A 25,178-nucleotide genomic window follows, 5' to 3' on the forward strand; every position below is an offset into this window, starting at 1 on the left:
TTCGTTACAAAAATATACTAATAAAAATTATAAATATAAATTCATATCAATACCTTTTCGATAGCTTTGTAAATAAAAATCAGAGATATAAGAGTAGCAAAATTTTCTTCTGTAAATCGAGTAATATAACATACAAGAGCACTTGCATCAAATGCCACCAATAAAAACAAAATAAAAGAAGTCCATATTCCAATCCATAAACGAAGTGATAAATATTGTAAATTATATTCTCTGTTTAAAAATAAGTTAAAATTTTAAATAATTTCTTCTAGTAATTACTAAAAATTAATGAAATTTATAATTTTATTATATTAATTTAAAATAGATATTAAATACAAAAGATAAATATTTATTAGCAGATTGTATTTAAAACTTACTTGCAGATATCAAATAAAATTGTTTCAAACACTAAAACTGGTCCCGTACTTCCAAGAATAGTTAAAGGCTGTCCACTAAAAAGACCATAAACAATACCACATATTGCACCAGATAGTAAACTTTCCATTGCTGCCTAAAATAGAATTTTAAGACTTTAAATGTAATAGAAATATTTTTAAAATATTATTATCTGATATAGATATATAACAGCTTTATTTTAACTAATATATTATTAAAGCATTCCTACTTGCACTTGTATCTTAAAAGTTGATAAATTTTCAATAATTCTCCCCTCTCTATATACTAATTATCAGAAAACTATTTAGAAACGGTTTTCAATTTTATCACATATTAGTTCTTTATAGCAAGTAAGAACTATGCAATTGATTCTCAAGCCTGTCATTGGATGTTGTATAGCCTGTATGAAACTTTCTTAATAAGTCAACAACACTAACCGAAATTAATTTACTTTATATCTGGTAGAATGATCATTTCAACGAGGGCAGCATCGCACACCGACTTGTCTCAACATGGGATAATTCAAGTATAGTATGCATTTATCAACATTAAAATCTTTTTCTCATTTTCTTTGGGTCATAATTATTTTAGAATTTATTATTATAAACATTATTTGATAAGACAGAAATGAAGTAAAATGATAATGAGCAATTATTTATTGTGACATCACAATGACGGGCTGCAATTTTCAATCATATTTCAACTTTAATTTAAAATGTGTGCTCTCCACTTCAAATTAGTAGTAGCTTGCCCCTGTACATCACACTTTTCCTTTAACAATAGAGTCATGCTGGTCATCTATCTAACACTCTTCAGGAAAAAATTCTTGAATTGAAATAACATAACTTCTGGTTTGCATTAAAGTTCTTATATAGTTAATTGGGGCCTCCTGCTCCAAAGGTTTCTGTACATGGTCTCAACTTTCATCTATCTAACTCCATTCTTGAGATCAAGGAAAGACAGATGAACAACAGTGGAAATTTTCGTAAACAAAGATCAAAACTTATAAATGAGGAATCATGCTACTACCAGAAAGATGGCAACAGGTATTGGTCCAAAATGGTCAATATATAATTAAATAAAATATTTATATATTATAAAAAAATTGTTTTTTGTTTTTTGTTTTATGGAGAAAAAAATGAAATTACTTTCCGAACAACTCAATATAAAGATTATCTTACGTAAGGGTTTATCACACTAAGTAACCAATCTAACACATTTAACACTAACAAATTTTAACACAATTGTAATAAATCATAATGAAATATAGGCATATAAAATAATTATATTAATTAATTTATAGAGATCTTTTTATAATAAATAGTTTTAAAAATTTGATATTTTATATTATAAATACTTACTATCCGTTTCTTAGTTGCTTCACCTAATAATCCACCAAAAGTAATGATTGGAGTAAGACAGGCAAAATATAGAAAAAATACTGATGCTACAGACTGAAGAGCCAAGGCATCTTTAAAATCACTCAAATACCATGGTAATTTACGTTTCACATCATTAATAAGACCTCCAAACAATCTGAAGAGTTTATAATTAATATTGGTATTATGATAAAAAAAAAAACGTTTAAAAATAAAATATTTTCTTTGAATAATATAAACCTTCCAGTTCTCTTTAATCCACTTTCTTCTCTTTCTTTTTCTTCTTCTTCTTCTGTATCTATTTTATGTTCAGGTTCATTCTTTTTCCTTCCATCCTTCATTTAAAAATAATATAACCATTAACAATAAATAAGAGACAAGAGTTGAATATAATAATCATCATATTTATTTACATACATGCTTATAAATAACATACAATACATAACAGTAAAACCTCACTGAAGTGGCCACTTTTGGAGTGTACAATTTCTGGTCACATAAGTGAGGTAATCACCTGTAAACAATATTAGGATGATACATGAACATCAACTCAAAAACCCAAATTTATAGTTAAAGCCAAACAAACTATCAAATTGTTAAGCTATGTAATTTATTATGTAAACTTCTACTAGGACATATGTTAAGCTATAACATAGCTATGTAACTAATTAAAGTGGCCTGTAGCTGGACTCGAACCTGCAACTCCTGCACACTGCGCTGTTGCATTGCCAGTTCTGCTACTTGGACTTCTGAATGATCTTTGCTTTCAGAACTTATCGTTTAGATATTACCATACTGGTCACTCACAGCACTGACTGGAAATGAATTAAGTGCCCATGGCTTTCCTCCATAGTGCTCAGCCAGTTAGCATAGTTTATAGATATTTATATTTATTATAATTATTAAATCTAGCACAAGATGACAGCATAACTAACTACCTCTAGACAAATTATTTAGTGTTTAATTAATTACATAGCCTTATTATTAACAAAGTTTTGTATATTGCAATTTGTTTGGCTTTTATTTCTCTTCTGTGTAGTATAAGCCATATACTATCAACATAGTTACCTAAGTGGAATTATAAAAAAAAAATTATATGCAAAACTATAGTTAGAGTACTGTACCAAATCCTGTTAATTTTATTTTTAATTTTAGTTTCAATTTTTGTTTTGATATAAATGCCAGAGTTTTAAATTTTTTATTTTAATTTTATTTTAAATTTATATTAGTTTTAAATTTAATTATTATTACTTTTAGTTTTAATTAATTGTCTACCTAGTTACATATAAATACGGACGAATACCAGTGCACTAATCCTCCTCTAAAGATGAGCTAATTGAATTTCATTGTATTAACATTGAATAATAGAATATTGAAATAAAGTACATGTACAGTGAATGTACGGCAGTTTGCAGTAGAATTCATTCAAACAGCCTATGTTTGCAGTCTACTAAACTAAATTGTTTACTATCATTTTATAAACATATTGATTCTGTCTATGTGTACTAAAGGGTTTTATTTAAATACTGTATTTTGAATGAATTCTACTGAAAACTGCCGTACATTCACTGTACGTGTACTTTATTTCAATATTCTATTATCCAATGTTAATACAACAAAATTCCATTAGCTCACCTTTGGAGGAGGATTAGTGCACTGGGTATTTGTCTGTATTTATATGTAACTAGGTAACCAATTAAAACTAAAAGTAAAAATTAAATTTAAAACTATTTAATATAAATTTAAAATAAAATTAAAATAAAAAATTTAAATTCAGAAAAAATTATTGAACAGAAGTCACTAGAGATGTAGAACTATTCTCTGAATGTCAGAAAAAGCATTAATAATTAAACTGGCTTTTACATCAGGTTTATCAATGTTTTTCTTCATTGAGTGTTGAAAGTAATGTATCAGTGAAACTGATTATATATACAAGCTGAGGTGTTACAGTCAATAACTGTCAATAAGTTATGAAGATATCTTGTCATACATTCTGAAAGATAAAAACTTTCCTTTTTATGAGGTCATTAATTAATTAAAACAGATTTCAAAATTGTTAATTTTTTAAATAAATTCTTGATTATTGAAGTTCAAAATTAGCATTCTTTTTCAAATTGATTTTTAAATTCTACATGTAGAGTTTCATTCAGAAATCAGAATAAAAAATTATTTTTATATTATTTTAATTTGTCTCACATTAATAAAATATCATGTGCATTGAATTTCATATTTTAATATTAAATTTACTGTAAAAGTAATACTGATAGGCATGATGACATATATGGAGAATGATGGATTGGATGTGGAAGATCAATTTCTTGGCCAGCTATGTCACTAGACCTGACACTAATTGATTATTTCCTGAGGTTTCATAAGTTCTGTTTCAACAATCAACCACGATTCAAGATATAATGCAATGAAAGTGCTAAAATAACACCAGAAATGTTACAGTCCATTCAGCGAAACTTTACTGAAGAAGAAAATTGACTTATGTTTAAAAATTTGTTAAATAATTGAAAAAATAAAAGAATAGAAATTAACTAGCTCATTAAAAACGTTGCATTTTTATTAGACTGTTATCTTTCAAATAGTTATATGCTCATAACTTTTGATACTATCATTTCTTTTGAAAAATACATTCTCAATAAAAGAATATTTTTTTAATAAAAAATCTAAAAATATAAAAAAAATTGGGGTTTCCATTTAAAATGTTCAAAACGTCCTGTCCCAGCAAAATCAGATTATATCTTATATGTATCATTTCAAACACAACTTTGCATAAGCTTTACAATGATCAAGTGCATAAAGTGAATTTAAACTAATACAATAATAAAATAATGAAAAATAAAGAAAATAATTGAAAAAATAAAAATAAATTAACTTGATCTTTTATAACAACAACTTAAAAATTTAAATTCTAATAATTTTTTTAGCATATTACAGTATAATTAAAAGGAAGAATATAAAGGAAACAGATATTTAATTCTACAAAAAAGAAATGATTACTAGAATATTCTGTCGTATGAAAAAGAAAAAATAGTTTATTATTTCAGAAGAATATACTTATAAAAATCAATTTTCATTAGACAGATATTCTTACCCCCGAAGGCAACTGATTTGGAGGTTCAATACGAATACTTGGATCCCAAGCACCGGGTGGCAAAACTGTTACAGCATCTAAAAACTCATCTACGCCTGCCAATAAATCTTGTCTACTTTTTGCTTTATATGCTACATCATGAAAAACCTATGAAATATATATAAACAAAATTTACTGATATTATATTTATGGAATAATATATTAAAAATATCAATTAAATTATTAATTTTAGAGTAAAGTATTTTTAAATTTAAAAATTAGTAAAGTATTTTTAAATTAAAAAAATTCACTGTAAAAATTCAAAAACATTAAACAGCTGTTAATAACAAGTAAAATTTTGTTAAACTTTACCTTTATTTCAATATTTATTTTAAAAAAAATTTACATTTATAATTAACTTTTAAAAAATTGCTTAATATTTTATATATCTAAAGATCAATTTCAACATAAATATAATTTGCAAAATAAAACTAACTGAAAATTATCTATATAAAAATAGATACTTTATTATAATAATAAGTCAAACTCCTTATAATCATACAGTTAAAATTTTCAATTAGGAAAGTTAATCAACAAAACTATCATTTTCCTCTTTATTCTAAGTGAAAGAAAAGATTAATAGGATAGTTGTTGTATAAAAAATAAATTATACAGTAGACCCCCCCATAACACGGGTTCCTATAAGACAGATTTGTATAACACGGCGGAAAAATTGTGATCGTGTTCATATAACGTGCTAAAAGAGACTCGTATAACATGGTAAAAGAATGAGACAGATTGTCGTGTCCGACTCGTGTCTCGACAGGATTGGTTGAATCTGGACAAATAGTGGACATTGCACAAACCGTTGAGTTTAAACGAGCAACGGACCTACTAAAAAACATTTATTATTCAACGGCCATAAAAATTATATTTCTATTAATGATGTCTCCAAAGTTCAATGAATTTTTTGCAGAAAGAATAACTTATCGGGAAATGTGTCCGCCGTTCGACGAGCCACTCTGCAACAAAAATTAGCTTAAGCAATGGCGTCTTTGAATGGTGCGCACTCGGTAAGTATTCCTACAATTTTTTGTTTATAGCATAGTTTATATGGATTATTCCCAAAAAATTATACGTAATTTGAAAATGTTCGAGTCAAATTAGTCTAGAATCGATTAATTTTATGGAAGAAAAACCTTTCAAACAGCCGTACCCCCTAAACTGCACAAGTGCCAGGCTGTGAATGGCTCATGTATTTGTAAAATCTAAGTGACTCGTACAACATGGAATTCATACAACACAGAACGAATCTACCATGTTATAGAGGGGTCTACTGTACATTCACAGATTTTGATGGTAAATTTTACTATTTTTTAATTTAAATAACATGTTTCTTTGATTCTGACTTTAAAAATTGAATTTTAAGATATTTTTATGAGAAAAATTTAAAATAATAGATTATTAAATTCTGTTAAATAACAAGTTAGAAAAACAATACAACGGACATGAATAGATAATGTTTGGTAGCTCTGTTTCCATGCTCGTATGCATATTGTTGGCCTAATTCACAAACCTTTTATCTCCAAATTCCATGTATTTGAGATTATTGTAGCAACATAATCAAAATGGCATGACAAACCTTCTGTGTGATCATAAGCCTTATGTTTCTGGTGTGTTTGATTTTAGAAAGGTAAAAACAAACCACCTGGCAACCTTTTGTTTAGGCACAATACTCATGTATTCTCATTTTACTGGCACCATTATCAAAGGCTTCAGGGCAATATTATAAAATGAAACTGCAATGCCAAAATTTTCCTTTTACAATATCATTACACAAGAAGTTGACTACTACTTATGGTACAAAGATCAAGGTGGAGTGTCTAGCAATGAAGACTCATCTATTGTTGTAGACTGCATTTCCAAGTATTTGATTCCCACTTCCAAAAAAAGATAATCTTATGAAGCAATGGTTGTGCAAATCAAAACAAATGCTACTTCAGCAACATCACTTTTGCTATTTGCTAGCATGAATAATGTGAGCATTGAATAGAAGTACCTTGTGAAAGGCCATACACAAATGGAAGTAAATTCTGTCTACATTGAGAAGAGATTGAAAAATCAGTCAATACATTGCCCAGCTGATTACATTCTTATAATAGAAATTCACTTCAAAAGCCAGATCCTTTCATGTTCATTATATTCAGCATGATTTTTTTTAAGAACTACACTAGTCTAGACTTTGTAACATCCACTCATCCAGGCAAGCAAACAGGTGGCACATGAGTCACTGACATGCTTGCTTTGAGGTATGATATAAGTGGGTTATTGTCAGTCAGTCAAAATAATCTTTAGTCATTGCCCGATTATACCTAGCAAAATCAGATTATATCTTTTATGTATCATTTCAAACACAGATTTGTATAAGCTTTACAATGATCAGGTGCATAAAGTGAATTTAAACTAATACAATAATACAATAATGAAAAATAAAGAAAATAAAATAAAAGAAAAATAATTGAAAAAATAAAAATAAAATACAAACTACCTGATACAAAATGCATAAAAATAAATAATACTGAAATAATAAATTACAGTTTGTATCATGAACAATAAATTATGTCATGTAATATGACATTGTAGAACTATTGTAACACAAACATCACGGGAGACTAATAAAGTGGCTTATTAAGAGTACAAAATTAATCACACAAGATAACAAATGGAAAAGAACTAACATAACAGCAATTAACAGAAAGTTGTTTATTATGAATACAAAATTAATTGCATGGAGAGACTGGAGTGGATGGTGGGAAACTGAGACAAGCCCAAAAGGATGGAACAAAGCTACAAAAGTCCATATCAGTTGTGACTTCAGTGTATCTTTGTGCACCTAAAGTTGAACGTATTTGATGAGGTGCTTGTATTTACAATGGTCTTCCATGAAAAAAAGCTTGGCTCACATGGCCGAACAGTATCCACTGCAGCAACAATCTGATGCATTTGGTGTCAAATGTCCTCAAGCATGGGGCAACTGTACACACAGTGGAGCACTCTATCCTCTACATCTCAAATTGGACATTCGCTGCAGCTGTGTCCATAGAACCTTTGTAAGTAGATGTTGGAAGGCCCATGTTTGGACAGGAACTGAAAGAGTGTGATCAGGGCAGATCCACTGACTGCAAAAGGTGCTCACATCCAGGAAAAACCAACTTGTAATATGTCCCATTAGAGCCTGGTCCAAATCCTGTTGCCAGGCAGCAAGGGCATCCCACCATAGAAGATGCTTGAGCCTTAATTAAGGCAGGAAGAATGTGCCTTTGTCACTCCTGCATATGTCAGTCAGCAGCAGTGAGGGCAAGGTGACCTGCCTGCTCGTTCCCCAGAGTGTCTGATCCAGCTATTGCTGAAAAGGTTGCAACCAGTAGTTGTATTCTACAAGATTCATTTTTCAGATGAGTGGAAAAATTTTGTCTTGCCCAGAGAATGAAAAAGAGTCTCAAACAATGCAATGTTAACCAGAAGTAAAAATAATTTTGATAATTGATGGTGATTTTTTGAATGGAAGTGTGATTGTATGATTGTATAAACTACAATGACACTTTATTAGTATGATTTATTAATGGACTAATCTTCATAAATTTATAATCATATTTATATATATGCAGTGTTTGCATTCTTAATAAATGTTTTTGCTGAAATTGCAAGAATGGAGTTCAGATTATCAGGTTAATCATAGTTCCAACTTTATTCATCACTTTCATATAAATAATGTTAATTACATTACAATTGCATTAAAATATATAAATAATAGTAATTTCTATAAATCATTTTGTTCAAGTTAAAAGTTTATTTTTAACTCAAAATAATATGTAATACGTTTTAAATAAATATTAAATAAAGTATATGTATATGACTTACTTCATCAGACATTAATGTTGCTATTGCCCTTCCTATTTCATGATAGCGTGTAAGATTCCCCTGAGGTCCTAATAACATGAATAAGAAACGTGTAGGAACTGGAACTTCTGTTAAATCTCCAAGGTGACAAGCCTGACTGAGACGTACAAAGGCTATTATTGCACGATCTAAAAAATTTACTTCCCCAACTAATATATTAGAAGCCTCTGAACCAGGTGGAATTTTCCTCATAAAACCTTGATTTAGCTAAAAAGATGATTGAAATGAAATAAGAAAATTATAAAATTCTACCAATTCTACCAAAAATTACAGTATGCCAATAAATAATTTTTTATTTAAACAATTATTTATATTACTATTTTAAATATATTCATACCCTGTGTTGTAGATCTGCAGAACTTGTATTACCAGCAGAAGAATCTGCAAGAGTCGAACCTGCTTGTGCTAATTGGGGATGCGGAACGTGCATCTGAAGAGAATTAGAACTTGGACTTTTTGGTATTACATCATGGTTGTTATTAGCAGGTGAACCTAGTATAGATTTTTTTTATAAATATAAAAACCATATATAGAAATTTGTATATATTAAAATTCTGACATAAAGCATTCTAATTAAAGCATTTAATTAGGAATTTCAGAATAAGAAAAGAAAACAATTTATTGATGTACTTTCAAGAATAATACAATAAAAATGCATGACATGAAAAATCTCAACACCATCCAAATTCATTAAGAACACAAATGTTTTCAGTCTATTTTGTAAGTCTGAATCAGGTTTACGTATAAATTAGGTTGCTGGGATCGTATGGATGGTACCGAAATTTTTTTATGGTATTCATAGTTTCAGCTTTGTTCATCTACGATAAAAATGCAAATAAACTGCTAACGAAAGCAAGTGAATGGAATAAATTTCTTGAAAAAAAATGTTTTTGGCTTATATTTAGCCATCTTCAGCTTTGATTCAAATAATGAACAAATTTGTTTTTTCAATAAACTTTTCCATTCCATTGCCTTAATTAGCAGCTTGCTTACATTTTTATATAGTGATAAAAATTTATTTTTGTACTCAATAATTTTGGTCCCTTTAAAACTTTAATATTTACTAAAACTAAATCGAATGGAGTTCTACTGCAAAGATAAATGATTTAAATAAAAAAATAAAAAAGTAATATTTTACTCACAACAAAGAAAGTTTAAAGTTATTTTTAAAAAGTTGATTTACAGAAGCAAAGTTTTTTTAATTTGAAATATAACGTAATCATCAACTATTCAAAGTCCTTGTTTGCCGTTGATGTAAAAGAATTATTATACCAAATGCCAAAATTAATAGAGGTTAGAATAGAAATTGCATCAGCTTTGTCTATTCTGATATTTCTAGATAATTCTGCATCCAATAAAAAGCACACACTCTACAGTAAATTACAATTGATCTAATGACTTTTTGCACAATCAGTATTATTTTAACTTTCAAGGCTACTACAAAGAAACATATCCCTGAAAAATCACACTTTAGAGATGTTCCCGTAATCAAAAGTCACGAGATTATCAAATAAGTAATCTTTAAGTTAGAAAAGAGCAATTAATCACTATCTTTAATAAAATATTGCAGCAGCTTTTGCTGTACAGAACATTCAATATGAAAAGGTTCTCCATCTTGCATAAAAAATGATCAAATCAATATATCTTCACTGCTGCAATAACAGGACAATAGACCAGTTCATTATCTCTCAATATCTCTGAGCAACAACAGATTTTGACAATTTTCTTTGAAATACAACAGATTTTTGACAAGAACAAAGAAATTTTACAGAGATTTTACTCACATTAATTATGAAAATTATGGGTATTTACCAGTGGCATAGTGAGGGGGGTGCAAGGGGGTGTATCATGCACCGGGCGCCACTCGCAGAGGGCACTCAAATGGTCTCCAAGAGAAACTATGTGTTTCTGGAGAGGGAGAGGGGTGCCAATAAAGTGTCGGGCGCCAGTTATGTTTGCTACACCACTGGTATTTACAGTTCTTTTAAAGTGAAAACAAGTCTTATCTTTCTATCATTCACTTACATTTGAGGGGGGAAAATGTCAAAACTTTTCATCACAACTTGGATAAAGTCCATCTTGTAAAAATACAATAACTTCACACAAAATTTTTCACAAGAAAATCATGTTCAGGCAAAGAACTACTGTATTTTCACTATCTGCAAATATGTAAAATTTTATATCTTTCTTTATACTCATCAATGGCACATAATATTTGTATCATATACTTTCTCTTCATTTGTAGTGTTAAATCATCTGGTGATGATTTTTGAAACTATTACTCCATACAAATTATCCCAAGGTCTGAACTTTATCTTTATGAAGTTTGGTCCATTAGTTAGCCACTGCTTTAAAAAAGTCAACCACTAGATATCTCTGTAGGTAACTTTGAACAAAGATACTTAATTATAATCACTCTCCTGTTGATGAATTGATAAATGAACGCCCTGGGTAAAATTGGCCTTAAAATGTTAGGCCAATTTTACCCAGGCGTTCATTTATCAATTCATCAACAGCATCAATTTAGACAAAGGATACTCATTAGAAACTTTATTTTAACATCAATTAAATGTACAGAAATATCATAAGATATTGAAAGTTGTGTCCTTGTGCATTTATGTACTTTTATGTGTTTACAATCATGTTTGGACTAACCTTATGTAAAATACTGATGCAGATAACTTTAATTAAAGCTTCTGCAAATGCTTTCCTTCAATTTGCATGTAGTTCTAGGAATAATCTGATACACTATCCCTTTTAAGTATCCTCTATAAAATTTACATTAGTAATGGTTCATCATCTCAGTCAGGCCAATTTTAAGATAGATACTCTGTGCCTTATGTTGTATAGTGTTAAAAAATACTGAATATTGTATGATTATAATTCCAACAAAAGAACATTCATTGGTTAAAAAGTTATGTATCTAGAGAGAACCGTTCAATTACTGCAAAACTGAATACAGTTATGTCTCAGATATATATAGGATCACAGTTGTCCAATTGCACACCAAGTAATGCCACAAGAGTGCCTTAAAAGGCTATCTCAGTATCCTTTAAAAAGGTTTACAAATTCACTATGTTCAGAAATTTCAGTCTATGTGTTGTTTATGTGCCTTCAAATGCCAGGCATTGATTGTAAGATGCAATCAAAACATTATGTGCAACTGATAGAGTTTAAGAAAAGTTGTATCATCAAGCAGAATAGAGCAGAATGGATGTTTTTCTGAATTGGCCACCATCTAGGCTGTTTTAACCTGACTAAGGTGTTGAAACATTGGATATGTCAAGACACACATGTGGCTAGATGGTTCTAGACATTCCAGATAGACCACTAGCAGAGTTAATCATTTGCTTGTGAGACAAGCATGAACAACTGTAACAGCATCTTTATCCAGTATCTAAAAACAAGTGGAAGTATCCCTATAAAACTCTGTCTCTTCTGATATCATTGACAAAAATTTAGCAGAGGCAAATTTGCATGCATGGCAACTGCTATACATTATGCCATTAGTACTCCAACATTGTCAGCTTCATTTATAGTGATGCTATGACATAGAAGCATAAACTGCTACAAACTAGCAGCACATCTATCTTTAGCAATGAATTCTGGTTCTGTTTGAAAATGGACAACCTCTGTGTCAGAGTGTGGAGGACCACTTCAATCCCATCTTTACTGTTGGGTAGCACACTGTTCCATCGTGTAACATACAACTAAGTTTTTTAGGAATATCTCCATCATGTCACCATACTTCATTGACATGCCCGGTCTCTAGATTTGTTGTACATTGAGCATTTGTGGGAACAGATCGGACATTTGTTTCAGCCACCGGTTAGTGTGAAGAGTCTGGAGTAGCCATTTCACGTGGGCAAATTTGAAACAGAATAGCATACAGTAGTGTATTACCTCCATTCCCAATATATTGCTACAAGTGTCAGGCAAGAGGTGGTCCTATAAGGTATTAAAAGTTCCTTTAAATTGTACTAGTGTTCCACAGGAAATAGTTTTTTGTTTTGCTATGATGTTGTAATCACTTATCGTCATCATTACATTCAGATTAATAAAGTTTCACTTGATTCCAGCACCTCCTTCTTGGTGCATAACTTTTTGTTAACAAATGTATACTAGTGTAAAAATAGGCATAAAATAAAATCATTAATTGTTTAATGCCAAAAATATATCATTTTTGTATAGTTTAATTTTATTCTCAACCAATTTATTTTTAGTTATTATTCCAATATACTGTACATATAGAATAATACAATCAGATGGATTAGGTAAAAGGTTTTATTTCTGTTCTATCTATTTTCTGTGGGTTAACAGGTTATATACCATGAGTTATATCTATAAAAGTATGGAATTTAAATAATACACTATTAAAAAATTGAAAATGTTCACTTAATAATAATATGCATTTTCTCTTGCTATTGATTTTTCTGACATCTTGACTCTGATACAGCAAATTTAACATGTATATATAATTCTCACTATCATGAGAAATTAGCAATATAAACAACTTTACTTAATTAAAAATTTACATTGAATATAAATTTTAAATTTAAAGTACTTTTTGTAAAAAATCAAAACATTTTAAAATTTAAATTTCATAATTATAAATTCATGTTATATTTCATATTCCAAACTAACAATATTTTATAATTACCATTCACTAAGTTCAATTTCATAATTCTAATTAAATAGCATAAACACTTTTGAGCTCTTTCCAGCAATGTTTTTCACTTACAACAAGCATTTTTATCTCCCTTGTCCCATCTCAGGTCTGTCAAAAATTCCAAATTTCCTAGTTCTACATTAGAATGTTAGCTTGTGTGATGACATGCATTCTACAGATTTTAAAATTTTAAATTTTGAAAACAATTTAAGGTAGAAGTTTACTAAGGTAGTCCCTATGGCGGTACTTCCAAGACTGTGGCATTTAATTATTTGGCCTACGTGACTATGCTGGCTTCGAGTATCCCACTCGACTGTTCGTGGAGTAGTCGATGTTATAGTACTTAGTTTTAGGGGGGTGTGGGGCTCGCCCCCACCTGGGCACCGAGGTGCACGTCTACATGCAAAGCATGTAGAATAGGCAGTAGACTGATACGTGTTAAAAACTGACCTTCGGAGACAAATATCGTGCAAAGGGTCAACAATTCTGGGGTGGTGTGAAACTCCTCATTCAGATGAAGTGATCGTAAGTGCCTCAATAGGGACTACCTAAGTAAACTTTTACCCAATGTAACTACCAAGTTTTCTGTGACTACATATTTTCTGTCAGTGTATAGGATAATTTATATTGTGACTCAATGCTTCTGATAGGGATAGCATATGAAAAATACTTAGTTGAGAATTCTTATTCAGATTTTCAAAACAATTTCCAGGCAGCAGATAAAGATTCAGTCTTTTTGGTTTATGAAAATTCCTTTTAAAACAGGCTTTGTCTACCTCCATGGTTTCCAAACTTCTTAGGTATTGTTCATGGACTTTTTCCAATTTGGCATTGTTCCAATTTACCATCACCCTGGGCTGTTTGCATATCTGAATGATGCAAAATTGATGCCTTCTATAGATTTAAAATATTTAAATCTTTAGAAGACACATCATCACACAAACTAACATTCCAATTTAGAACAAGGAAATTTGGAATCTTTGATAGACCCGAGGCAGGCCTTTCAAGGAAGCCGAAAACATTTATCATAAGTGAAACCCATTGCCGGAAGAGTGCTCGAAGAAGTTTTTCACGTAATTTAAACTCTTTCAGCTTTAATTCTATTAAATATTCTGATTTAAAATTATATTTACATCTATGAACATCTCAAAGCCTGATGTCTTTAACAATAAGCCAATCGCCATAATGAATTGGGTTACTAAATAAAATAATTCTAATTAAATTTAATAAGAGATGATGCCTAATGTCCATTACAGCAATCATTTGGCTTATAAAACTTTAATTTCAGTATATTACAGAATACACCATAATAGTGCACATATTCATTTGATGAGAAACATACAAATCATGAAAAATTATCATCATTATTTTTTTACAATATTTTGATGCTAGAATAGTAATTATTTATTTTCTAATTTTTTTTAGATAATTTGTTTGTTACAGTAAATAGCTGATTATTTTTGTATGCTATATTCGTAAATAAAAAAACTACCAAAACAAAAAAATAATGAAATTACTTTTAAGCAGTAATACTAGCAAATAAATGATTTGCCAGTAATTGTTTTTCTTTCATTCACAGTAATCCCTGTGCATAATCAAAGTGAACACGCTGCATTATAGCATAATATCACATAGAAATTATGTCAAATTTTTTGACAAAATAATATTCTATAGATTTCTGGTATCACGGCATTTTCAATTCATCAATTTTAAAATCATTTTTTAGAATTTGTGCTGCATGTCAAAAATTATGCAAAACTAAATTTTTGGAAACAGCTAAAGTTTTAACTCTAACTTCAAAAGAATAATTGCAACATAAATAAAAATGTACCAGTTGTAAAGGATGAAGCTATAAATTCAAAATTAACAATTACTTTTGTCTATATAATTATTACTTTTATTTTTAATCTTTTACTCGAAAATAAAATCAGAGTTTGGGTTTTTCCTGCTGGATTTTATTTAAATTTTAACAGTCTTGCATAATGAAATTTTTATTACAGGCATAAGTTCATTAATTTACTGTTACTTGTGTGATTAATCGTATCGTTAATGCATTGTCGTGGAAAGTTTTTCCGATAGTAAAAACTACAGAAACAAAAAAAAAAAAAAATATGTTATTTGAAATCAACAGTAGATTTCAAATTTTTAATTCCATTTCTAGAAATTTGAAACCAAAGATTCTCTTTGCAAATAAAATTGAAAATTTTATCATAGCTGATTTTTATTGCTCAAGATTAACAACTTCAGATATTCCAACATTTTAACTAAAAAGCAGCATGTATTCTGTTCACAGATCCATGTGCAGTACTGTACTTCATCCCGCAGCTCATTGCAGTTATTTACTTCTGCATTACTTTTAATTTGTATCACATGTAAGTTTGGAGATTCATGGTGAATTGAAAGAATTTGAAAGCATTCTTCTAATTCTTTTTAAATTGGGAGGAAAACAAGTGAAATGTTATATCCATGAATCTTGTGAGAGCTATAAACAGGGCACTAATTAGAAGAGGGAATAAATCTTTCAGGGCATTTTTAAAAAGCAACAAGGGCAAAAAAAGAATACAAAATAAAAGTTTTATTGTTTTAAATTAACCAATCATTATGCCATGCCATTTTGGAATCCACAAACTTTATGATTTGGATCATGTGATAGAAACTGCTTGGAGATCCCTGTCTGCTGTTATCTGTACTGAATACCCTCAAAATTATCAAAACAAATTGCATGATAGATTTACTATGTGACTGTTTGATAATCCTAATTCTATTTTTTCACCACACTATGTAAATTTGCTAGTGGTATAGCATATTCTTCCTGATACAGTTCTACTTGGTAATTGCTATATTTTTCCTTTATTTACTTATAGCGTACCTTTCCCTGGCTTGGATCTTTCCCAGAGCATGGTGGTGATGATTCGTGCTGTTTTATGAATGTAATTTTTTTGATTTTCCAGAGGTACAATGGAATCTGAGTTTCTGTCAGAATGTGATGGCTGCTGGCTTGTTCAAATGTCTCTAAATATTAAATGGCTTAAAGCCGCTTCTACGTTTTCTTTTTTCTGTTTGTAATGCATTGCAATGCTGTTACTAAATTTTTCAGGACTGTAATAAGATTAAGTATAATTATGATACAAGGTGTGATTTTCTGATATGCTGCTGGCACATGAAAGTGGAATGGGCATTTTTTAAATTTAAAAAATCCAGAACAAGTTGTATAACTTACCCAGCTGTTATGTGATTTTGTTTAAAAAATAACTTTTATATTATTAATCATAATAAATAAAATTGTGTAGCACCAACTGTTATGAAATTTTATTATAAAAACTTTCTATATTATTAATTATTATAAAATGGCAAAAAGCTTAATTTTCAGGGTAGTGACGAGTTTTATAAAAAGAAAAAACTGTAAATGCTAATTACAAATAACATCTTCATTAAGTCTGATCCCTCTCAAGATATGACACATGACTCCTCTATCTCTTCAGCCCTAAACCTTTAACCATTAAAATATAACAGCATCCATCATTTACCAATCCTCAGATATTAAACAAAATAGATACGTGCATGAAATTTGTTTTTTGACTTTTTTGTGTTCGGGGATCTCAAAATGTAGAGATTTGCAAAATTCCCAGATGGTCAAATTTGACACAATTCTAATACTTTCACTTGTTATGTATACATAACAGCTAGGAAAGTAAGTGTCATTATTTTAAATACGTGAGAGAAAAATGATAACACTTTGTGGTAATTAGAAATATGACATAATGGACAACAATGCAATTTAAGAGGAGCGAAGAAACTATTGTTTGCATCCCTAGAACATTGACCGTTAAAGACGGCATGCTGCCGAACAGAAATGCACACGTTCGGGTTGCATCTAAATGTCTCCACTTACAGAAAATGTTTTCTGACAGTTGGCCAAATGGCACAACACTCGCTCAGATCGTACACAATGTAGCATGCTGATTCACTTCACACTTGAATAGCTAAACAGAATACATCCAAAAAGCATTGTTTAAAAATTAAATTATAATAAAAAAAGAAAGACATTTTTATATAGTATTTAATAATACTTATAAAACTGTGATTAAGAATTATTTAAATAAATAAATGACTACAGTTATTCTTCATAGATTATGATGAACAAATATAAATTTTATGAAAGAATATATTTCTAGAGAGAGGTTCTAATACAAATGAAAATTTATCTTTGTTATTTCATGTTAATTCATACTTATTAAAATCAAAGGTTTGCCTTTTGGTTATTACTGAAATCATTAATTTTATCAAAGACATAATATCTGAATTTTTTAAATTATCATTAGATTTACATTTTTTGTTTAACTACTGAAATTTTAATAACTTTCTTTACTGTTCTTATAATTACTCAAAATTCTAAATATAAGTTCAATTTTAGATATTACTCATGTATTTAATACTCTGTATTTTGTGTGCATATACCATTCTTGTCATTCTTTCTTTTAGTGTATTCCTTTTTTAATAATTATAATTTAAGTATATTATAATAAATATTCTAAATGCATTTCTATATGTTTAAATTAAATTTCTTAATGTTTTAGATTTAATTATGTATTAAATTTCTGCATGTTTGAAATTGTGTGCCATAAAAAAACTAATTAAAACAAAGTTTCTACAAATATTTTATCTAAGTTTTCAACCAAAATAAAAACTATCCACATTTACAGGACAATTATATATAGTGTTGCCACCTTTACAAAATCCCCGACCCAAACGGCAGGTCAGGTTTGTTCAAACAGAAGTTCCTGACGCATGCGCAATGTCATTTTACAATGCGAAGAATAACGTGCATGCCGGTTCTAAATCAGTTACAGTTAGGGACTAGGGACTTGCGTAGGAGTAACATACAAGCAAAAAAAAAAAGGTGGAGAGGCAGGTTGCGCGTCACAAGTCAGCATAAACAGAGTAACATGGAGGAATGGCAGATGAGTTTCAGTGAGTGTGAGGTCTTTCGTTGTTCAAATGGTGTAAGTTTATAAAAATATTTGCAAGAACTTTGTTTCATTGTAATTTCACAATTTCTACGAAATTCCCGGACAAAATTAATAGTTCACCCGGACAGTGAGTCAATTTCTGGACTGTCCGGGTGAAAACCGGACGGGTGGTAACACTAATTATATACATATATAAAATGGACAATAAACCTTTCTTTAAAATTGCATTTTAAAATTATTAATGTAATGTTATTTGTGTACTATGTTAAAACATCTTAGGAAAAAACAATGCAAAATCAGAATCATTATTACAAAATTAAAAACAAGAAATTTGTTTTTTTCATCATTACAGTTTTGTTAAAATGTTAAATTTAAACTAATGTAATGTTTAACATGAGTTTTTAAAATTATAAATAGATTTTACTTGTAAATGTTTTTATTAGTATTATCGTTATTATTTTTATAAATTAACTGACAGTAATAATGTAGGAAGTATTTCTTTTGAATTAGTACAATGTAATAGTAACCTATTTATAATTTTATGCAGCATAAATCTTGCATTAATTTATTTCATTAATTATTATGAATATTTAAATTGCAGTGAAACCTGTGAAAAATTGTCTTAGGAAGGTTCTAAGTTACAAAAGTCAGAAAACTGTAGTTATTTTTATCATTACTGTCTAATTTTCTCCCATAAAATATGCCGTCTAAGATATAACACCACTATAACGTGTCTCATAGGTTCTATCTGTTATAATTCTTTGCCATAAATTCCTATTAGTTCATTGTAAAAGCCTTACTGTCCTTAAATTCTAATGTTATTGTTAATTGTCTACTTGGACTTTACTTATTAATAGGACTTTATACTGGTGTTTAATGACTGGCACAGTAATGAGAGTTAGTTCAGGAAAGAACAAAATTTCTTTATTATATCATCTGTATCAGTATAAAGTCCTATTAATAAGTAAAGTCCAAGTAGACAATTAACAATAATATCCTATTAGTTCAAATCTAAATATTGCAAATACTGTATATAGATTGAAACTTTGCATAAAATATGTTTACATTTTGAAGAAATGATCATTTTCTTTTTCTGGCTTGCCTAAGACAAAGTCCCGTGCAATTCTAGCTTTTACAGGTTTTGCTGTATAAAGAAATATACTAAGCTTCCGATAGACATATAAATAAGTTTATGATGGAAATTAATGTTACTAACTTCCACTAATTGATGTATAAATTATAACCATATTTAAAATATTAAACTCGGATGTAATAAAGAACAATAACTGATCAAACAATACATCCGGATTCATATTGGGCTACAATAAGGCTAATTAATTAATATAGTACAGTATTAAGTAGTATGGACTAGAGAACTAACTTTTCTTCTAGAATATTCTAAATTAACTTTATGTATTACTAATTATTTACATTTAACACAAGATAACAGCTTATCCACCTGCCTCTAGTCTAAATTACTTAATATGTCTTATTAATTAATTAGTTGATTGTAGTCCAATATGAATCCACCTGTATCATTTGATTAGTAGAATTTATCAGATTGATTGTATATTTAAACAATAATAGATAATACATGGAAAATATAATTTTGATTTTTATATAAATAAATAATAAATCACATATTTTATTTATATAAAATTAAAAGAAAAAGTACTTTTATGTATTTATAACTAATTTATGAAGAATAAATTAAAGAATACATAAAAATATATATATAAATATATAAATAATGTAAGTTAAATTATTTTCAAACACCTATATTAATTTAAAATTCTCTGAGAAATGAATTTTTTAAATGAAAAAACATTTATCACCATCATGCAAATTGAAAACTTTTATATATATAAAATCAGTGGCGGAATATCAGATCAAATCTCCACAAAGTGTAAATTTTAAAATCTGAATCATTTTGAAAACAGACTTCATAATAAATATTTTGTTTTCTTAATTGAAAATATATTTATAATACAATATTGATAATTTAAATGAGAACAAAAATAAGCATGCAATATATTGAAAAAGTAATCAATATTATTTTCAGAATATAAATTCTTATATTCAACTAACAACACTTACTATCTAAAAAACAAAGAAAAAAATCAGACACTGAAATTTATCAATATTATAGTTAAATTGACTAACACTGATATAAATACAGTAATGATACAGTAAGATGCAAATTTAATGCTTCCTACAAAAACATATTTTAACACAATTTACAATATTGATAATTGAATGGAAATATTAACATAAAAGATCATAGCCGTACTAATTCGACAAGATAACTCATTTGGAAAACTGGTTTCACACAAAAGCTTAAAAGGTTAAGGACATACAGTATTAACAGCTAATATTCATAAATGATTTTTGGATGTATACAATGAAGGTGTGACACACAGATAAGATACTAAATAATGCAAACATTTACATCTGATAGAAACAATGTAATGGAGGAGATTGAAGTACTCATACATAGTCCAACTCTTCAATAATGAAATCAATAGGCCTACATTTGTTGAAGATGTTATTCCAATGGATGCATAATTCAGATGTGTATTTTCAAGCATTTGATTTCTAGCCTTGATTTTTTCTGTAGAATTGTGCAGTATATTATAAAATGCAATAAACTAAGGCATACATTAAATATTCTTTTCCTTCATTCTTTTTCTGCTTTTACTGAAGGATATGGTTGTGAGTTATCATGAAAACATCAAAGTACAGTACTTATAATTGATTTTAAATTTAATATTGTCTTTATTTAATCTCTCAACACCAAAAAGATAGTTTTTTTACTCCTATTGCAGTATTGTGGCCGTTTTGCTGTTTTTCCCCCTCTACCTGTCTTCTATTTTTTTGCCTTTGCTTTGTCATAAGGTTAAATGCTAGATTGATTGTCATGGATTAACTGTCCAACTATCTATGACAGAAAAAAAAGCAACAAGATTAGTGGTGACACATTTTAATTAGAAGAATGTGAAAAAAATGAGAAGAGGCGATACATAGTTTACTGCAGAAGGGTTTTCTTGCTCCACCAAGAGGACAAGCCATACAGGTTATTCCTCTTGGGGACTGTGTGTAACAACAACCTTTAGTCATCAAGCTTTTTTTTGGCTCTGTAGATAGAAAAAGAGAGTTGATAGAGAGGAACAGAGTGGATATTTTTTTGCATTTTGCTTTGAGTAGAGAGGAAATGGAGAGGAAATACAAAGCAAAAATATGGGGGCCTCCTTTTTTTGCTTTGTATTTGATCCTTGATGAACTTCCATATATGAAAACAAATATCCAAGAGAAGACACTTTTGTTGCTCTCACAATGGCATGCAACAAAGTAGACATCTGTTGAGAAGTAATGGAAAACTGAAATCAGATACAAGTGGCCAACCAATCTCATTCATTCTGTAGACTACAATTCTATCTTTATAATTTTTTCCTTCCTTAAAGTTTTATTTTTATTGGGTCAGGATAAGCACTATAGATCATGTTAATAAACTGTCAGTCAATAATCGTAAAGGATCAACCATAAAAACAAATGGATATATTTTTTGGAAATTTATTGTAGAAGTTTGCTATGCTTCAGTTATATTTTTTCCTGTCTATTATTATTAGTATCAGTTTTTTCAATAAATCCTCACATTAAAGTATTAGTCCACAGTACATTATAACATCTTAAAATCTGTGCCAGGTGAGTGTTTTTCATATTAATAGACAACAACAAAGCAACAAGAATAATGTCTCAGTTTTCTATAATATTGTCAAATAGGGAAAAGCAACTTTTTATATCACTTTCTCACTAATGAAACATACCAAGTAATAAAATATTAAACTTCTTTATCATAGATGAATAAATGAGGCATTATCCATTAGTAAAGTTCTAGTTAGCATCTGAAACTTTGTTATCTCATTTATGTAATTGCTGAAATATGAATACACAATTAATGTCACATATACTACATCAAACTAAACAGGTTCTCCAAAAGGCTATCAGCAGAAAGTAAATTTGTCTTTGCAGTATGTGATTTATCTCTGCTACAATGCATGGTTCTATGCAATGGTAGATTCAGAATTTGTTGCAAAAGTTCTTTTGGAAGACATTGGACCATTCTATATATTATCCAGATTTGACATTTAGAGATTTTCATTTCATATAAAATAATATAAGTAATATAAAAATAAGTAACTTAATTTATATCTTTTGTTGGAGTTTCTTTTTTTTCTTTTAATACTAAAAAATTCTAAGTGCTTTCAAACTTCAAACTAAAACCTTTATTTAAATTTGATATTTTAAAATATATAGATTTTTGTTAAGTAAGCATATCCTGAATACTGTTAAAGCAAACTTTCCAGCACTTTAGCTCATTTGAATGTTGTTATAAATACCAAGTATCAAAAAAGTCCATTAAAGATATAATCTGATTATAAATTTTCATTTGTTTCCTTCTTTGAAAGAGTACTTATCATAGCATCATTTTATCACCAATAAAGATGTCAAACATGCTGTTGTAACATAGATGATACACTGGGAACATATGACGTGGACAAACTTATCACATACTTAGAATTGCCAGATACTTTCAGATAAAATGAATTACTCCTGAAAGCTAATGGGATGCTTCAATTCCAGGACATGCAATAGATGTATTTCTTTGGCCATGTAAAAATATACATTTGAAATGTGGAAAAAGAAAAAGATATTTTATTCAAAAAAACTGTTCCTACAATAAAGTCCTTACCTTATGCCACTAGATAGCAATAAAAAAAAATCCAGTGCAAACTGTATCCAAATTCCTGCATACCTTTTTTAAATAGTTTTAACATATATTATCAATCAGAACTAATAAACCTAGAGTTTCTACTAATTGTAGTCTTATTTAGTCACTCTGTTTAATGTTATTAGTATAAGTGAGTCCCAAAATGATCACAAGAAAATTCTACCATATTCTTAATAATTTGAACATTTGTACTTATTATTTCAATTATAGAATATTCATATTTAATAGTATTATCATATGTATTAGATATAAATAAAATAATTTTGACATAGCTTAATAGAAACAGTTTGTCAGTTTCTCATGATAGACTTTCTTCAATGAATAAGATGCAAGCCAAACTCATAGCCAATCAGAGAAAAGTGGCTTTAATTGCAATTTTAGTATGTAATCTATTTCAAGAGATGATTCAAAGTTCAGTGACTATATTTTGATAGTATGAACTATGGTTCATACTATCAAAATATAGTCACTGAACTTTAAATTTTTAATTGACACTTCAGTCCATAATTTGCGATATAGAGGTTTTGGGAGAAAATTATTTGAGATAAACATGGAATATATATATTAAATTTAAACCGAAAATACAAGGAGAAAAAATAAATTTCAAGATAAAGAGATAAACATGTTTGAGATAGACAGATTTTAACTATGTAGAAAGAAAAAATGCAAGTATAATGCAGTTGTCTTGTGTTAATAGTAGCTAGCATAAGGGGCTTGTAGATGCATTCCTATTTATACAAATCACCTTGCGATTGTATGGGACTATACCCAGTTCTCAACTTATGCATTCTTATGTCTCTGGATGCTGGAGAGAGGCTGTTGGATGTCTCATTCAAAATTGGAAACATCACTTTTGCATCTGAATAAATGTTTAAGTAAACACCCTGTACATTTACATATATAAACATCTCAAAACCTAATGATTATATTAAAGCCAAACAATTACCAGATTAAAGAAATGGTGCCTAATGCCTACCTCTAGCGCCAAATTACTATATTTACAAACGATTTATTAATGCTATATTCTTATATCCACATATTTGAAAATAAAATTTCTTTTGAAAAACAACTATTACATCTTAAAGTTCAGCAAAAATCTATTCACCATACAGACTAACATTTTCAGACATGGTCAACATCCTTCTTCGTGTCTTATTCAAATTTTGGAATTTAAACAGTAAAGACTAAGACTAATTTATCCGTATGGTGAATAGACTTTGTTGAACTTTAAAAAAGGTGTAAACTCCTTTTGTTTGTTCACTGAGCATTATCAAGAATCTATATTTTCATATAGGAATATGAAATAAACTCTCAAAAATATTGAATGTATTCAGTGATAATAAAGATACAATAATTTATTTAAAATCAATGCTGTACTTTGATCTCAAAAGCCAATGAATTTTTCTTTACATGTCTTCAAATATAAACCAACTACTGTATATAAATATACCAACTACTATACTATACAGATCAACTTTATATAGTTTTCAATTTGTCATAAATCTCAAATATATGTAAATTTCTTGTGCATAATAACAGCATTGATAACTATATCTATTATTATAATCAAATTTAATATTATGTGAATTCTAATAATAAATATTCTACACTATTTAAAGTAGTTTAAAATAATAATAATAAATCAGCTTTATCATCACTTACAATCTACACACATACACACACTATACAATCTAGACAAATGGAGTTTGTCTAGACTGGTGATTTTCAACCAGTGTGCCACATGAGGATCGTAGGTGTGCTGCAAAAATTTTTGAAGGTTATTAAACAAACTATTTTCGAAAGAAGCCCAAAGAACAATAAGTGTGTGTACATGTCAAAATTAAAACCTCTTTTAAATTGATTATACAAATTTTTCATTATTATAATAAATAAATGTATACATAATGTAGTAGAAAATATATATTCATAAGCAAAA

At 28.8% G+C, this 25,178-nt stretch overlaps 1 protein-coding gene across 1 annotated transcript in view; it reads right to left on the reverse strand.

Moving 5' to 3' along the window:
* The window catches only part of LOC136980364 (sodium-driven chloride bicarbonate exchanger-like), an 81,658-nt gene that overhangs the window by 34,225 nt on the left and 22,255 nt on the right, over window positions 1–25,178 (reverse strand). The window contains 7 exon segments of the mRNA XM_067276463.1: window positions 54–231; window positions 378–511; window positions 1,758–1,932; window positions 2,016–2,110; window positions 4,876–5,022; window positions 8,776–9,021; window positions 9,152–9,306. Of these exon segments, the coding sequence (XP_067132564.1) occupies window positions 54–231; window positions 378–511; window positions 1,758–1,932; window positions 2,016–2,110; window positions 4,876–5,022; window positions 8,776–9,021; window positions 9,152–9,306 (1,130 nt within the window).

This window comes from Centruroides vittatus, unplaced genomic scaffold (genome assembly GCF_030686945.1).
Source record: "Centruroides vittatus isolate TY-2023 unplaced genomic scaffold, ASM3068694v2 contig_1159, whole genome shotgun sequence".
NCBI lineage: Eukaryota > Metazoa > Arthropoda > Arachnida > Scorpiones > Buthidae > Centruroides > Centruroides vittatus.